Source organism: Ictalurus punctatus, chromosome 10 (genome assembly GCF_001660625.3).
Source record: "Ictalurus punctatus breed USDA103 chromosome 10, Coco_2.0, whole genome shotgun sequence".
Lineage (NCBI taxonomy): Eukaryota > Metazoa > Chordata > Actinopteri > Siluriformes > Ictaluridae > Ictalurus > Ictalurus punctatus.
Genome location: NC_030425.2, coordinates 5658429 through 5677220, shown reverse-complemented (window position 1 = coordinate 5677220; position 18792 = coordinate 5658429). Strand labels below are relative to the sequence as shown.

The 18792-nt window shown below is 40.9% G+C and overlaps 2 protein-coding genes across 2 annotated transcripts; one reads left to right on the top strand and one right to left on the bottom strand.

Moving 5' to 3' along the window:
- Positions 1–3235: 3235 nt before the first annotated feature.
- On the top strand, positions 3236–9741 carry ap1s2 (adaptor related protein complex 1 subunit sigma 2). The gene is made up of 5 exons (XM_017477805.3): positions 3236–3377; positions 6292–6474; positions 6670–6778; positions 6867–7004; positions 8191–9741. Exons 2-5 carry the CDS (start codon positions 6296–6298, stop codon positions 8236–8238), a joined length of 474 nt encoding a protein of 157 aa, XP_017333294.1. The 5' UTR covers positions 3236–3377; positions 6292–6295; the 3' UTR covers positions 8239–9741.
- Positions 9742–10999: 1258 nt separating this feature from the next.
- Positions 11000–18773, bottom strand: zrsr2 (zinc finger (CCCH type), RNA-binding motif and serine/arginine rich 2). Its single transcript, XM_017477683.3, has 11 exons — positions 18570–18773; positions 18342–18424; positions 18122–18203; positions 17914–18028; positions 17709–17795; positions 14901–14939; positions 14678–14793; positions 13361–13574; positions 13221–13276; positions 13000–13109; positions 11000–11947 (listed from the first exon to the last, which is right to left on the bottom strand). The coding sequence occupies exons 1-11, from the start codon at positions 18686–18688 to the stop codon at positions 11100–11102; spliced, it is 1869 nt and encodes a 622-aa protein (XP_017333172.1). The 5' UTR covers positions 18689–18773; the 3' UTR covers positions 11000–11099.
- Between the last annotated feature and the right edge of the window lie 19 nt (positions 18774–18792).

Below are 18792 nucleotides of genomic sequence, written 5' to 3'. Positions count from 1 at the left end.
CTTTTTCCAATAGGAGGCAGTGTAACGCTATTAACCAGATACATTTCAATTCTGCCATAAGATACATAAAACGGTTAAAAGATAAGAAAAATGAGCGAGTTTATTATTTAAAATGATCCCTGATGGTTTGGGCATTTTCTGGTTATATTTATGGTCCCTGAAACCCAAACCCTGTTTAAACCCTATTGATGTGACTGAGATGTAGGTGTGATGTACACAGCCAATCATTAGCAAGCTAATTTAGCTAGTTAGCTACTATTAATTTTTAGCAAACCGGAAAACTTTATTATTAAAATCCCGATAACCAGACAGTCTCATATGGAATTACAAAAAGTTTTTTTTCAGAAGTAGCTTGTCAGCATATTTGACCTGAAATCTTTTGAGTCTGTTTTTTTTACATGCTAATGTTCAGTTATTTTTGTCGTCCATTTTTGCTACCTTATACAATGAAGCATTTTGTCATGTTTAACTTTGTAATTGTATTGTGGTTTAATTACTATATACTGTATGTTTATACATTACACTTTTGGGAACTTTACCTGAAAAAACAAACAAACATTTTTAAAAATGTTATTATTGTTCTTGTTTCCTTTTTGCATTTTGCAAAGTGGCATTTTGGTCTTGTTTGCATATTAACAGCATTTTAGAAAATGTCACAGGACTATTGTTGGGTAAAGAATTTGTTAATTTACTTATGTTCCTTAGTTTTAAACATAGAAATTAAAACACTTCTGCTTTTTGTTAAAAATGGGAAATTTAGCCTAAAATCATTATTTCTTAAGTATTTTATTACAATAGGCATTGTGAGTTTGTGCTATCTAATGCTTACTATGTTAAAGATGTTCAGTAAAAAGTGAAAAAGACTGAGTCCTACTGTTTATTCACAGGACGGATCGGGATGCATTTTATAGTGTGGGTGCTGGACTTTTAAGCAGTATACATGTGATGTCTGATATCTATATATTATTATTTGTATGAGCTTCAGTGGCAGTTAAAGGTATCCTGAATGTCAGGGTGCTATAGCACCACCACTTCCAGCATCCTTGCCCACTGCTGATCAGAACTGGAGAAATGGGCGCTGGAGAGAAAACACCAAACACTATTACGCATGAAGAGTGTATTATAAATGAATGCTTTCTCAACACAAACCCTGTGGATGTTGGACATTTGCCTTTCATAATTAAGCAATTGTCATTATGATATTAGATTACATTTTACACTGTTGTACATAATTTCTGCTAAATGTCACAGAAACAAGACCACTTCTAAAAAGTGCACACAAAAAAACAACAACAACAAAACAATCCTTTGGGTCTGGGTCTAAATATACTGACACAGCAGAATGGATTATCACCATTAAGAGTGACACATATTAGACTCCAAGAAAATATGCAATGTATTAAGAACACCACATCAGTAAGTGTTCACACCAAGGCTTATTTAGCTCTCAGATAGTTCAATTATGATACTACAAGGACAATTAACAGCAGACGAGCCATTAACTGAATTCCAGATTACTCTCTATCCCTTACATAAATCCAATAGTTAGTGTATGAAATAAAGTATTTCACAGAGTATTTAATGCACTCCAATTTTAATGTAGAAAGTTTTCATTCAGCCAAGTAACAAAAAGAACTACTGAGTAAACATTCACTAGAGATACTGCAAGGCATTTTGTCAAACATCATCAAAGTTTACACATAATAGTAAAGTTTATATATTTGCATGCCATTTCAATTTTGCTAATATATTGCATCTGAATAGTATAATTAAGCCCACTTTAAATAATAAAAACTGAACTTTGTGTGTCTGGATGTATAACAACATTTCACAGGTTGGAAGCCCAGAGGCCAGAGTTTGGGTATTGAAGCAACAAGACTTCAGGAATTAGTATGAAATATTACATCCTGTAAAGAGTCAAAAAAACTTTAGGTTAAGTCAAATAACAAACCAAACAGAAAAACTCAATATTAACCAATAATAATAATAATAATAATAATAATAATAATAATAATAATAATAGCCTTGGAATATACCTACTTGGAATTCACCCTAAACAGCTGAAAAGATGTCACTGTAGAAACCTCCAAGTAGTGTACAGGGAATTAAACGACCAAAATGCTGTAAAAGATTAATATGCAAAATGAACTACTACTAGTACTTACTGTGAAAGCTGCAATTGCCTATAAAAATACGGATCAGTGTAATTCCAATGTGTGAAAAGCTGCTTGTGATTGCTTTAAGTTAAATTCAATAATTTATAGTTCAATAATATTAAATGTGTATTAATTGCGCCTCCTACTGGCCATGACTTATACTTTAGGAATATAACGTTGTAATTTTTATATTTTTCCAATAGGAGGCAGTGTAGCACTAATAACCAGATACCTTTCAATTCTGCCATAAGATACATAAAACGGGTAAAAGATAAGAAAAATGAGCGAGTTTATTATTTAAAATGATCCCTGATGGTTTGGGCATTTTCTGGTTATATTTATCGTCCCTGAAACCCAAACCCTGTTTAAACCCTATTGATGAGACTGAAGTGTATGTGTGATGTACACTGTAACATTTGTGCATTTAGGAGCAGAGACTGAAATATAGTTGTGAAAGGACAGTGTGTTGTTGAAGTGGTTTGTTAAAAAGTAAGTGTAAAAGACTGAGTCCCGCTGTATTACTCAGGCTGCACGGCAGTGTCTATTCACAGGCGCGATCCCACTACTGATCGGCACGGGGGCTTTGACCTGCTCCGTTCCCGACCTGGGCCGGTTCACCCCTCCTTAGGCGACCTGGTGGTCCCGAGCTCCCTCAGGAGCACCATATCGATACCGAACTTAGTGCGGACACCCGATCGGCATAGCCCACTGCAGCCCAGAACCCCTGAGCTCAAACGATCCGCCAGCCTCAGCCTCCCAGTAGCTTGGATTACAGGCACGCGCCACCGCGCCCGGCGAAAACAGAAGTGAGCTGAGTCGCTTTTAAACACGAATCTGCTCTGAGCTTCACTCTATCACCACCTCGTGTCCGCAGTGCGAATTGCAGCAAAAAGCTGAAGCAGTTAAAAAAAAATGAATTAAATAGCACGACTTTCATTACCACTTTTGCTATTTCCTCAACAGTATGGATTTTCACGAAGGTTCGAAATTGTTAAAACAACAACAACGACGCAGTCATACCCTGAGTTTGTTTATATTACCTGCCCGGTCTGTTGTAGCCAGTGACGTGTCTCAGCGATGAGTCTCTCAACCAATGAACAGTTTCATCGCTCTGAATGAAACCGGAGTAACGGGACGCGTCTCTGTGTAGGTTGCAAACCTAGCAGTGTATGCTATCTAACGCTCCGTGTTTACAGATTTGCTCACGATATAACCGTTAAGGTAAGGACTCGATCAGTGTTTACTCGGTAGAACTAGCTAACTAGCTAAAGCACTTCATTAGCATGCTGCTTTAGCTAACCTGCTTCACTGTTAAAGAAAGACAGAGAGAGGTAGCTGCTGTCCCGGAATATTAGCTAGCTCAAAGCTGAGTGATGAGAAACCGAGTATAAACATGATTTAGAGTCTTATAAAGACCATATTAGATGAGAAAAAAGTGTTTATTTAATACTCAAGAGGCTCAGAGGGGGTTTCACACGACCGGATAATAATACTTGGGTGTGTGTTTGTGTGGAATTTTATAAAAGAGGTCTAATGGACAACAAGGGAGTGGCTTTCTGAGGTGAAGATTACAGACAAATGCATTATTTAGTTATTTATTTTATTCACAAACACAATTAATCTTCAGATAGACTCGTAATCAATACCTGACTTCCATATAACAGTGTACTATGGGCTTTAAATGACTGACAGTTTTCCTGTGTAGTAAGTGTGATTTTTTTTCTCATTGTTTTTGCCTCAAAAGGATAGAAAATGGCTATTCATCCCCTCAGACTTTGATTTTTCTGATCTGGAAATTGGTATTTTTGAAATTCACCTAGTTTTATTGGCAAATTTGCGTTCACATACTGTCACCGGGGACAAAAAGTACTCGACATGTGAATCAGAATTAACGTATTTATACTAAAGTTGTATAAAAATAGCCAGGAAAGATTGAGAAGTAAGTAGTTTTTCAGGATTTGTGATTGTATTGTAAATCACTTTCACGAAGCAGGCCCCACCCCGCCCTAATCTAGTCTCCCATCATGTTCTCGTTGTATTGTCCTTGTCATTGTTCAATGTCCAGTACGTCCTGGTGGAAACGCTCGCCTTGCTCCTCTGAGTGCGCTCCGACGTTCTCCATCAAGGATATGGACTTCGAGAGACATCCTGTGGATCACTGTGCCGTAGTTCTTCACCGGTCTCTCAACCAGTTCCGTGTAGTTTCCGGCTTTGTGATTGCACAGGAAGCTCCAAACCACTGCGAAAAAGCTGGTCCAAGCCGCTTTCTCCTTCCTAGCGAGCTTCTTGGGGAATTCCTTGCAGTCCAGGATGTTCTTTATCTGTCATCCTTGTCTCAGACAGCTTAGGAAAAACAGTCTTGACGGTACTCGAAGGTTGCCGAATCCTGATCTAGAGCTGTGACAGATTTCTGTTTCCTAAGGCCCAATTTGATCTGAAGTGGTGGCACAACCAATGGCTTCCACCTGACGTTGTTCCTCCGCACCGTGAACTCGGTCTGCTTTGGCCAGTCCCGCTTTTGATAGCGTGCCTTGGTGTCCTTGCTGTCACAAAGACAAAGATAGCAGGGAAAACTTGGTAAAACCGCCTTGGAGACAGGAATGCCACCATTTTGAAATCTCTGATGACCTCCTAGCCATACTCATCATACTTCAAGGTCTCCAGCAATGTCTCTATGCTGTTGTAATCCTCTTTGAGGTCAGAAAGAAACAACATATTTGGAAAAACCTGTGTTTTTTTTTGTAGTTTTTTTTAAATTCTGACTTTATGTGAACGAAAAGACACATTCGCCTGTTCTGTCCTGGTCATGAAAGCAAAGTTTTAGGGGATTAATAGTCATGTTATATACTTTTGCTGTATAAGCAATTAGGAAATAACACTTGCTACCCAGGAACAAAAAATGATTATTACATAGTGTTGTCATTATTATTGTTTTGCTTCTTTTACTTTTTTATTCTTACCAAATGTTGATTTTCACTTTTAAATTTGTTGACATATTCTTTGACTTATTTATTAATTTTTCTGATTTTGATGATAATGTATTTTATTTGTTTTTTATTTTAAATCTCATTCCGTTAAAACACCTTGTGCTGCAAAGATGCTTTACATATATCGTTTGGTTATTACGAGCCATTATTTCATCACTTTTATAGATGGATGGATCGAGAGAGTATTTTGGCATGTGGACAAAATAGTCATTTTTTTCAGCTGCTTATTATTTTGTCTCCCAGGACCAGCTGGTATATTTTTCTCCTGTTTGAAGGAAAAAATACATAAAACTTTGTTTCATTGATGTGCATCCACCTTGCATTATTTGCTGTTAACAAATGGCTAGAAGTGTTTTATGTAGTAATGTGTTTTACTTTTCTGGAACCAGGATCAATAGCACCACCAATGGTCATAATTAAAAATACACAGAATGGTAGAAAGTAGAGGCTGTGGCTGATTTCTTTCTAGCATAGATTGTGTATTCACTCAGTTTCCATCATATAAAGTGAAATGTAAAATATCCTGAGACTTTGATTATGAAAACACACATGAAACACCAGAAGGGCCCTTTATTTATTTATTTATTTATTTATTTATTTATTGTATGGTCTGGAATGTGTTATTTCGCTTATACCACAGTGATCTGCCAACCATTACAATTTTTAATTTGTCAATGCACAAGTCCCTGTGCATGAGCTGGTACTATAGCAACAATAACATATTAGAACGGGTGCATTAATAATCTATTGTTCATGTTACAGCCGGAACTACTGTCCGAGTCGTGCTGTTATACAAAAGTAATGCAAACCTTCTGACCAATCAGATTCGAGAATTCAACCGTGCTGTGATTAAGTTCATTAATGGATACTATAACAACCTCAAGGCAGGAAGACTCTCTAGAGATTCTGCACAGAGCCCAACAACACCGAGCATCACTGTGAGAACCACACTGGAAAGCTAGAACCATTAACCATCCATAGCACCTTTTGGAGTGTGCACTTGTTGGAAGAAGCTTAAAACAGCCAAATTCATTCTCCTAATATGCTCTATGATTTTAAGACTTTACTATTCAAAAACGTGGACTCGTCCCTAATGAAGACACAAATACACTGGACACGGTAACGGTTCTTCCTGTTATTTTTTCCAGAAAGATGCAGTTCATGCTGCTGTTTAGTCGGCAGGGCAAGCTGCGCTTGCAGAAGTGGTATGTTGCGCTGTCCGACTCCCAAAAGAAGAAGATCTCCCGTGAGGTCATCCAGATGGTGCTGGCCCGCAAACCTAAAATGTGCAGCTTTCTGGAGTGGAGAGACTTAAAAATTGTCTACAAGAGGTAAACGCTATCATTTTTCTCCACTGTCACACAGAAACCACAGGATCTGGATTTGGTGAAATGTGTTATGGGGGTCCTCTTTATGCTTCGAGTCAAACCCATTCAGAAGATCCATTAGGTTATAGCTAGGGTTGGTAACCTTGTTACTGTTGCGAAAGTGTATGATGTACGCATTTTATTTTGTTTTCTTTCCAGATATGCCAGTCTGTATTTCTGCTGTGCTGTAGAAGACCAAGAGAATGAACTGATAACCCTCGAGATCATCCACAGATACGTCGAGCTGCTGGACAAGTATTTCGGCAGTGTGAGTCTCGCTCGCTGGTCCTTAGCCGTCTACTCGTGCTTTCTATTTTTCATGTTTCTGTATGTATCTTTCCATCACGTTCTACCAGGTATGCGAGCTGGACATCATCTTCAACTTTGAGAAGGCATACTACATCTTGGATGAGTTTATACTGGGTGGGGAAGCTCAGGAGACGTCAAAAAAGATTGTATTGAAGGCCATTGAACAGGCAGATATGTTGCAAGAGGTGGGGAAAAGCTTCACGCTGTAGGAAAATACACGGGGTGGCCAAAAGTATGTGGACGCTTGACCGTGACACTTATATGTGCTTGTTGAACGTCCTATTTCAAGGGCATGGTATTAATTTGGAGCTCTTATAATAACCGCCACTCTTCTGGGAAGGCTTTCCACCAGATTTTTGGAGTGTGGGTGTGGGGATTTCTGTTCATTCAGCTACAATGATGTCAAGCAAGGAAGCTCGGTGCGCACTAGAGGTCGACCGATCAGTCGGTTTTGCCGATTGCTGGAACTGTCGGTTATCTGCAAAAATCCACACCGACGGGTTTCCCGGTCGCGTCCGTTGCGGGAGCGGCTGAGAAGGGTCCGCTGTCATTACACGGTACGAGAGCGACCTCTCGGGGTAAATTTTGTTGTCGTTTGAAGTGTATTTTGATTTATTTTAGATGTCTCCATTTTTACTTGGAGTGTTACTTTTTGGTTTAATATGGATGCATATCTTTTATTTATTTTTATATTTAATCGTTAATATATATTAATGTTTATATATTAATTTCATAAACAAAACGTGCAGTACATGTTCATGGTAGCAATATTTTGCTTAGGTTTTCATTGAGGTATCAATTTTAAAAACTATCGGTCGTTTAATGGGTTATCCGCAGGTACCGCCCAACTTAGTTATCGGTCCCTGTAAAATCCACTATCGGTCCACCTCTAGTGCACACGGTATTCTAGTCCATCTCAAAGGTTTTCAGTGGGGTTGAGGTCAGTTCTCTATGCAGGACACTCAAGTTCTTCCAACACCATCCTTGGAAAACCATGTCTTCATGGAGCTCGCTTTGTGCACAGGCGCATCGTCATACTGGAACAGGTTTGAGTACTCTTAGTACCGGTGAAGGGAAACTGTAGTACTACAGCATACAATGACATTGTGTGCTTCCAGCTTTCTGGCATCAGTTTGGGGAAGAACCACCTACGGGTGTGATGGTCAGGTGTCCGCATACTTTTGGCCATATCGTGCATATCAGCTGCATGCTATTTTATTCTAACGTTATGGTATAGTTTGGTATTTTGTTTGTTATAAGTGTTAGACATCATCAATCTGGTACTTATTTATTTATTTAAAGCAAAAATGACTGCATGGATTTTGTGCGCTAGCAAGTGTGCGTAACTTTTCATACCCTTTTTACATCCAGGAAGCAGAAGCACCGCGCAGTGTACTGGAGGAGATTGGACTCACATAAAACTCCAGAAGTCTGCAAAAGAAGAAGTACCACTTTCTCATCTTCTGCCTTTTCAGTATACGTGTGTCGATCTTCTAATGACGTCACACAAAAACCACAGTACCTGCATTTAGGGGAATATGCAACTCGTTTTTTATTATTATTATTTTTTCCAGTATTCTTCGATTAATCCATTTTCACTTGCCTTCAGTTCTGATATTGAACAGCAGAGCACTCTGTGGATCCAGAACACTAAATCTGCTCGTTATATTATGAGAAATAATTTTCCTGACCTCACTTTGTCTCCCTCACTGCCTTGAGACGCACGTTCACAATTGGGTTATTAACATTTCAGCTTAAATTTTTACTGGGTATGAACTAGGTGTGTCTGTCTAGGTCACATTAGTACGAAATACTCCTTTTTTTTTTTTTTTCTTTTTGCGATCAAATAACATTTAAGTGGAAAGATAGATCGTAATTATGATGGCACACAAAGTGTTTACTTATTAGCAGACTGTATTCTGTGAAATAAAAGTTACTCGCGTCAGTATTAGAGAAAGTTCTACCGATCAACACTGTAAATGTCGACCACGTAACGTCAGGATCACGGATACGCACGTTCGATCCCCTGATATGCTAAATATGTGTTGTCAAGGTGTTTCATGAATAATTGCTGACTTAGAAGGGTATCCTAGTACCCTCGCGCAAACGTTCGCTCGACTTGTGACAGACGACGCCTATTCTTGCTTCTTGTCCACTGTTCAACACGGCACCGTTATTGAGACTGTACACCGATCTTTAAGATAAAATGCTTAATTGTTACATAAAAAGAAATTAGGGTTATTCCTCCTGGACTGTGTTGTGTCCTGTAGTGCCAGGCTAACTGGTACTTCATAAAATGTTTCCTGCGTTTCAGTTTATTTTCACTACCAAAGAATTTACCTTTCTCCTGTCTTGTTCGTATCGCTAATTTCTTGATGACACTGTGGTTCACTGCCTAGACCTATCTCTTTGGTGGGGAGGGTGATATAAAGGTCCTCCAAAATAAAATGCAATGTTGTGTCAACAAGAACCTCTATCACTTTTTTTCACATCTTCATAAATGGTTCTATTTTGTACCACAGTCCGTAATAACCAATCGCCGATGTTTTGTTTTGATTCATCGAACACCGTGGATTTGAAATCAAAGGTGTTTTCCAGGCATTTTTCGAATCTTCAGCTGTCTGGTTTGGCCGAGCCCGTGTCTGCTGTAGCCTCAGATTCCTGTTCTTGGCTGACAGGAGTGGAACCTGATGGTGGCGTCTCCCGCTGTTCCATCTCATCCACCTTAAGGTTCGATGTCTTGTGTGTTGAGATGCTTTTCTGTTGTAAAGAGTGTCTGTTTTAAGTTACCGTAGCCTTCGTCAGATCACACCGGTCCGGCCATTCTCCTGGGATTGCTCTCACAAGCAAGGCGTTTCCGCTCGCCACGTGGTTTTTGCTTTCTGCACCACTCCGTGTAAACTCTAGAGACTGTTGTGTGTGTGTGTGTGGAAAAATCCCAGGATGGTTAGTAATAAATACGATCATGTTAAGCAGGAGGAGTTCTCAAACGTTTTGCACCCATTAAACTATAAAACACAATCCACACAACCCCTCAGGAATATAATCCTGAATTGTTGAAATATTTAGGCTATTTATTGGCACTACAGAGCTTTTAATTTCAGAACCTTCCACCCCCGAATACATTTTCTATTAAAACTGTCCTTAGCTTGAATCTGACATTAATATTATAATACATTACAGGCCCACTCGTGTATCACTTGTGACCAGTCAAAATGGGTGAGGAACTACAAGAACACAATAATAAATAAATTAACTTTTATAAAAGGTGTGTTGTGATTATCTACCACTGTCACAGAAATGTCAATATGCTTCATGGACCTCTGGATCACTGCTGTAAATACATCCGAAGTAATTACCCTCCCAGCTGTTTCTGTTCCAGCTGCGAGTCACTGCATTATTAATCCATGCCCAAGAGAACCAACAACAGGTACATAGTTTTAGATCGATTCCAGATGGGGTGTTTCCATCTGTTCTTCATCAACATAAAGACTAAACGCTAATGTCCATACTGAAACATGATGCTATTGCAAAGTGTTGTAGTAATGGAAAAATGATGTGGTAAAATGACTGAACATACTCAACCACGACTGAAGTAAGATTAAAGTGTAACTCCAGAGAAAATCGTTTCAAATATAACGACACTATCTGACTGTATACTACACCAACACTGCCATTTCTTCAGTCTTAATAAAATATACTAAAAGAGACGTGGGCCGGCATAGACCGTGAGACGGAGACCGCGACGTCTACACGTGCATCTCCCGTCACGTCACGTCACGTCACATGCCGTCAAAACACATCTTTACGCTTGTTAAGATCCAAGTATCGATTAATTTCGAATTAACTGCGAATACAGGCTTTGTTGGTGGAGTTTGTATTCAACACAGGTCTTATTACAGATCAAACATTTCATTAAAACCTTGACCTTCCGTCTAAGCAAATAAACTGCACCCACTTCACTCGAGACGAGGCATCACCACTCTCGTTTTTAGATTTTCCGTTCTTTCCACAGGACTGAAGTTAATCCAACTTTACGATAGAAATGAAACCTGGGTTCAATTAAGGTTTGGTGCAACTGTGTTCAGAGATAAAAAAAAAAAAGTTGTTTAAACCAGACTAAAGCTTAATCTCTGTTCGAAGACATATCATTTAAAAAAAATAATAATAAAGCTTGGAAAAATGTTAACCAGATTTATTTACATATCAAAACTGATAAGAAGAGAGTTTTGTTGAAACTAAAAACTGGAAATACAGCAACGTCTTTTCCTTCTCATCCATCAATCAGGGAAACTTTCAGTAGCAACGCTGGCAGGTGTCGTACGAGTGACTTCAGGTGTACTTGATTTAGTTTCCTTATCATCCTGGAGAGAGCCGAGGTTCTCATCAACCTCCGTATCCTCTCCAGCCTTTTCTGTGTTCTGCTTATCTTCGGCTTTTGGTGCTTCTTCATCTTCGTCGTCCCCCGACTCTACAGCAGAAGCTGCTGAAGAACTGACGCTGGAGGATTTGCTCCTCTTTCGCTTTTGTTTCTTTTTGCTCTTTTTCTTTTTCTTGCTCTTTTTAGAGCGTTTGTGGAGACGTGAGGAGGTATTCGCGTCTGCCGAGGAAGCGTCGCCAGGTTTTGGGCTTTTGCTCTCGCTCTTCCTCTTGATGGAGCGGTCTTTGAATCGCTCTTCGGGGTTGTTTGATTCTGATCTCCTGGAAGAGCCCGTTCTCGAGTCTGCACGCAAACGCCGACCTCCGCTCTGAGAATCGGTTTCTCTGCTTCTGCTGCGTGATCTGCGTCTGTCGCGGCTTCTGCTTCTCCTGCCACGGTCGTTTAAGTAAGCTTTTTCCCTTCTCAGGGAGTGATGCGCCCTCCAACTCTCTCTGCTTCTGCTACGACTCCACCTGTGGCTGTGCTCCTCACGACTGTCGCTCCATCGGTCACTCTGTCTACTGCGAGATCGGTCAGGGCTGTGGCCACGCTGTGACTGTGACCTGTGCCGTCCGCTGAAGCCTCCACCACGGTCAGGGGACAAATGGAGGTCACGGTCTGCCTCCCAGAATTCATTACCCGGGTTTTGAAATACGTGGAGGAAGTTACAGTGCTTCCCTTTTGGACACTTATGCCGGTCATAAAGTCCTAAAATAAAAAAATAATAATAAAAAGTCAGTGTGGGATATTTTCAGATACTGCTCCTATGTCTAACACACATCATCAAACCAATTAAAGTAGAGCTACAGTAATGTACTACTTGCATCTGTTTCCTGATTGGTGCTGGACGGCATTAATAATGACACAGCCTCTCGACTTCATTTAACGTCTGTGGCTATCACACTCGACTTATGCTACAGGCTACTATCTCGTGAATCGTTAAGAGTTAACCAGGGTTCAGCAAAATCTGCAGTCCAACTACACCCCCACACAAAGTACCTGAAACTATCCCAAAGAATTTGGCGATGGGAAAATCGAGAGACGTTTTTCTTCTTTTTCCTCAGCCTTCGCATGGGAAACAAGTTCACTGTAGCGCACACGCATTTCTGACGTACACACACACACAAAAAAAAATGCTAACCACTAAGCCACCGTGCCCCCGCAGACAATTATATTATATTTCATTCAGAGTATCTGCTATAAAACAAGATCATGGTGGTTGTACAGTATTTTTAAACGAACCCAATTTGGAGTAAAAATGTGAACCTGGCAACACGGTCAATAATCGTCTTCGCCATTGCACGGGGCAGCGTGGGTCCTGTCCCAATGGGCCTCGAGGTGCAATAACTCCTATATGGCGCTAAACAACTAGCAATTTAACAGATTAAAAAGAGAAATTATTATTTTAACGGAATTTCTATAGGTTTGTGAACGAGGACTTCATGAAGATTAACTTTTGCACGGTATATAGCGCCCTTCTCGCACCTATGGACGAGCCGCAACTGGCTAGTTCCCAAGACAAAGTAGGCAAATTACACTCCCTGGTTTTTAATGAATTATACCAGAGTAATCGTGACCAAGTCATTAACGTCACTGTTCAGGTCCCATGAAGAATTTGTCAAGAATTGTGCTGTTGTTATAAATAAATAAATAAATAAATAATTACTGTAGCGGCTGTAGTTTAAATGCAAACCGTCCTAACAGGGAATGTTTTTCTTCTGCTTAAGAAAATACAAATAAAAAAAATAAAGGATGCTTACCACATATTGCCGTTTTCCATTTGGTCACCGGAGAGAACTCGCACTGCAGTTGCCTCCCTGCATACCACCGTCCATTAAACATCATAAAAGCCTCTTTGCACTGATCCTCACTACACACCAAATGCATTTTAACAGTCATGTACCCATCCAATCATACACTGTGACTAACCGTGAAACTGTAACAACCCTACGCAGGATTTGTTTTTTTTTTGTCTACTTACGTGTCATACTGCACATAAACATTGCCTCTTAAGTGGGGTTCAAAGTTGCAGCTCACCTGAAACAACGCAAGAAATAGTTTAATGCCCGTCGCCCACTATAGTTTTAACTTCCCCGGGACGTTCCGTTCAGGTTTTATTACCTTGAACTGCACGACTTTGCCCGCGTTCCTGAATTCTGGAAGAACGTCGTCGTAGAAGTCCCGGAACTGCTGCCGCATCTCCTCCTCGCTGAACTCGAGACTTGCGTCTGTGTCGTAGTCGTCACGTCTGATCTGCTCCATGGCGAAGGTCACGAACATACCCCGGATCATCAGAGTGCTACTCGATGACGGGTGATCGTGTTTTCGGGAGCACCTGTTTATCAACAGACGTTTTCGTTGGAAATATGACGGACATGTGCTGCGTCCCAATTCGACCTACTTATACTACACGCCCTTTTTGTGGAGGAAAAAAAAAGTAAATAATGAGTCTTTATTGATCAGGTATACATTATAGCACGGTGAAATTCTTTTCTTCGCATACCCCAGCATGTCAGGAAGTTGGGGTAAGAGCGCAGGGTCAGACATGATACAGCGCCCGGGAGCAGAGAGGGTTAAGGGCCTTGCTCAGGGGCCCAACAGTGGCAGCTTGGCAGTGCTCGGACTCAAACCCCTGACCTACAGCCTTAACCGCCAAGCCACCACTGCCCCACACACTACTGTTGAGTGTGTAGAAAAACAGTATATGCAAGTACCGGGACATGCTAACACGTCGTGTAAGGGAAGAGAACGTTGTTGCCTAGTTACGCACCCTGACAAGTTAAACAAGCTCCTCGTTGCATTTCAGCTTTTCTTCGTTCATTAATCCTGATATAACGCTTAACATTTACGTCCTTACACTCAAATACCGAAGACGCATGGCCGACGTTACACTCGTCCACCGTGTCTGCAGGCCGAATTCGGCGACGCAAACCGTCACAGTATTCCTCCTCCATCGTGCAAGGAGTTGTGGGCGATATTAGCTGAAAAAAAATAATAAAAAATGTCCATGGATCCATACTTCGAAAACAGTAGACCATCCGGGTACCTTCGCGATCCTCACTACGATTTGGGACACACCGATTCTAATCTCGGATACCATTTAATAAGGATAGTCTTTATTGGTCACATATACAGTAGAGCACAGGGAAAGTGTTTTCTTCGCATACCCCAGCCTGTCAGGAAGCCGGGATCGGAGCGCAGGGTCAGCCATGATACGGCACCCCTGGAGCAGAGAGGGTTAAGGGCCTGAGTCTTTATTGGCCCGGCAGTGCAGGGGCTTGAACGCCCGACCTTCCGATCAGTAACCCAGAGCCTTAACCGCCAAGCCACCTCTAGGACGGGTTTCGGCGGATATTCAGGACGGATAGCAGGCGAATTGGGACGCGTCCGTTCCCTCTTCTTTTTATGAATATTTGACACAACTGTAATGTATCTTACCTGTCTCCAAATCTGCAAGCTCCAGTTTTGATGAAAAAGGGGCAGTTTGCCTTGTCCTTTTCTGTCCCGTAATCCACAGGGGCATCAGGGTTTTTCCAAGAACCTCCGTTTTCCAACTGGAAAACATGCAACCGAAAACAAAAATATGATCTAAACCATCTAAACCGTACTCCAAGTATTCATTCCTGTAAATATTTCTGCACAAAAAGGTGTTCACGGATACCTGGCTTTCGGCTTGATCCAACAGTTTCTGTCCAGCTTCCTATAAATGGTGCAAACACACAGTATGACTCGTAAAAACCTGCAGTCAGCTACAGATATCTGTTAGCATTAGTTAAGACCGCTGAGTGAACGTGAACGAATTCTGCCAAGTCAGCACATTTTCACTGGCGGCAAAATGAATATGGACAGTGGAAACGTAGGTGGCAAAACATCATTATTGTTAAACTATTCATCAAAAGATACATTGTCTTCAGATGAAGGAGCTGCCCACAGGCCTGTCACTCTTTCTTTTGTGTGTATCTTAGTTAAGGAAGCAACCATTATTCGTCACAATCAAGACAACCAAAATGACTCTGGAGGTGTACAGTGTGTACAGACAATCACAAATGTAGCTCTTCACCCCCCCCCCGTGGAGAAAAACATGTATAAATATGCTTGTGCACGTCTTTTACGGAATTACATTTGGGCCAAAAGTATCGAACGTAACTTTTCAAGAAACAACTCACACTCTGAAACCGAAAACAGTGAACTCGGGGGCAAAAATTTAACACGGTCGTCAAATAAACAGCACTCTATGTTAACGGTTTTCTACACTTCCTTATTGCTAATCATGGTTTATGAACGCGCTGCCGGAGTTTTCGTTTACGCTTCCATTTACGCTCAAGGTTACAATCGCCATTCTGGCTCAAATCTCTCATGCGGGCGGGGCCTAACAGCGATTCGCTCTCATTGGCTACTGAGATTTGGATCGCCAGCTCGAGCGTCCGGCTGAGAAAGGGGAATGACGACGCTCTGTGCCGCTCATCTTGAAAAAAATAGTCGTATGAGACTACCCAAACGTCAGATATTAATTACGAAGGAATATTCTGACTAAGTAAATAAATAATTTCCGCGACAAAGTACAAACACTACGACTACACAGAGAACCGCATCCAGAACGCTCTCCAAAATTCACACCACTGAAGTCTCTACGTCCAGGTCAGGGACAGCTGTCCGTCCAAATCTCACTAGCCAATGACAGTAAATTGCTGCTAAGCCCCGCCCACACGAGAGATTTGTGCCAGAATGTAGCAAAAACAAAGTTTAGAAAACTATTACCAACGAACGCTGTTGATTTGAAGACCATGTAAAACTTCTGCCGCTGTGATTAGTTTCAGAGTGTTTCTCTTCTTTCTCGTTGTAAGTTTTTGTTCGTTTCTTGAGAAGTTACGTTCAATACTTTGGCCACAAACTGAATTCCATTTTCTTCCCCTTTCCCCCTGTTCCAACAGTTCTGAGAGTGGTTTAGAAACCCAGAGGCGTCAAAATTAGTGAACTGGCAAACACAACAAACCAAACAATTCATAATGCATCAACACAAGGAGAGAGGATGGGGTCGCTAAGCTTTCCATCACTTTATTTTAACTAAATAATATGTTAGAAAGAACTGAATTATTTGTATTTATTTATTTTTTTTTACATTTTTGTTTGGTCCAAGGCGCACCGAATATAAAATATTGTTCCGACTCCTGTCTGGAGCTAGCGATAGATTCTCACGTCTTATCTACAGAAGCTCTATAGTAACTGGCCTACCATCTTGCACTGTTAATTAATCCATTGCAGAAGATCCTAATTACAGCAGCGTATCCGCTCTTGAATCAATCCAAACGTGCACAGATGCACGCACATTGTTGTCCTTGATGCCTGCCACTAGGGAAAACTAGGGTGGAAAACTAGCTGAATTCTTGAGAAATGTAACGATTTGCTGGAACTTGGTTCATCCTTGGTGAGAACATCCTGTCCAAAAACCCAAGTGTGTTCTTCACATTATTAGTAATGAGAAACCCTTTCGTCTACTTCAATCACGACCGACTGAATAAAATACAATAATATACACTCTGTGGTCGGATTAGTATGTAAACCTAGTGTAATCGGTGCACTAGAATACAGCTATTCATTTACTAACTATAGTGCATGAAACTCATCCTCTCTCCCGTCATCACTGGAAAGGAACCACCATGAACCGGATATCACTGGGTGGTGGAGAATTCCCACAGCGGTAACACTGACATGGTGGTGATATTTTAATCGTACAGCGCTGGATCAGCGTTACGTGAGCAACGTTGTTAGGTTACAGACTACAGCTCCTTTTGTTCTATTTACACGTTGTGTTCTTACCAAAGAACTGATGATTAGATAGCTGTGAAGTGTTCTCAAGTCATATTGAGGTGTTTAAAAATTCCTGAGCGTGAATTTTGTAAAGTATGCCAGCGTCTGACATTGCTGTGCTGGGAAAGAATGCGCCACCATCTAAATAATATCCAGGCATCGTAGGGTTTTTTTTTTTTCTCTATTGTGGCGCCTTCCAGTAAAAGACGGTTGACAGATTGAGTTAGTAACTGTGTTCCCGACATGGTGCACCTACAAAGCCTTGCATAAATGTGTCTGTGTATGGGTGTCCCAGATTTGGCTAGAGAACACGCCTAAACAAACAGCGTCATAAAGACCACAGAGATATCAAAACAAGTCTGGGACCATGTTTTGGGAAAATGTCAATCATGAAGCATCTTTTTCCATTATTTAAAATGGACCTCAATATTATGGGCTATTTTGTGTAGATTCATGAGATCTAATCCGAGTTAAGGGGGTGTATCTCATAAAAAAGGCATAGGTAATGAGTGCAGGTATGAGGTATCTAATAAACCTGGGTGGATATGCATATTTGGAACCTGCTCCATTGGGAAAACATATTGTGCATGTGAAAGCTGAGAGTGAGAGGATATATAGATAATCAGCCTCTTTGACTTTATCCTCCGAATGCAGGGATCACCTCTCTGTCTCTCTTCTCCTGCTGTTTCTGCTCCTGCAGCTCTTTTTCCTTTCTCTGCTGTTCCTCCCATTCCTCCCTGATCCTCCTCTGCAGTGAATAATAAAAAAGAAAACCAGCTTTAACACATCAGTAAAAAAAAAATATATATACAACCTCAGAAACACCTCCAAAAAAAGAAAAATTAAAAAATCAAATCCCGCATGACCTCTTCGTCCTCCTTTTTCTTTCGAGCCGCCTCATCTCTGTCTTTCCTCAGCCTAAATTCCTCTTGAGCGATCCGCTCTCTCTCCAGCCATTCCTGGTGTAAACGCTCTTGCTCTCTGAATATATTGTCAGACACAGAACTTCTCAGTGATGCAGTAATAATAAGCAGCATGACAGTTGATCATTGAAAGCATGGAAAAACCGCCTACCTCCGCTCTTCGTCGTCCTCATCACCACCATCATCATCATCATCATCACCATGGTCTTGCTCAGTTTCAAACTGATCAACACCTGCACAGGACCAGGAACATTATTATTTCACTTCATTTAAGGCTTCGGGCTTTTAGATTTACTTTTAGAAAACTTAAAAAGTAACCAAAGTTTACGTTCAACTGAAGTACATGAGGTTAGAAAGAAAGTAAAACATACTAGCACATTCTCTGACTTTAGCAAGAGCTTGACGTTTTCTTCTTCTTCTTTCCCTTTTCAGACAGGCCCGTCGTTGTTTACCACTAAACACACACACACACAAAGAGAAATTAGAAAATGTTATATTACATTATCAGATTATTTTAGGGATAGGCTACGTCCAAAACCATTACTGCCTACTACTAAATAGTCAATGTAGTGGCGACCAGATAGACATCACTCTCAGACCTCAGGGACGCAGATGGCTGGATTTCTGCAGGTTGGTGCTGATTCTCAGAGGAAAGAACGGCAGTCTTAACGGGAAACTGGTCGCTTGTCGAATACTGGCACGGATCTGTTGATAACATTTTAGCACATCATGCTAGCCGTCGAGTTACTACACATTCAGAGAGAAGGAGGTAGCTGCGCAGAATGATGACGTTTCCTCCTGTGGCGCGCTCTAATGTCGTGT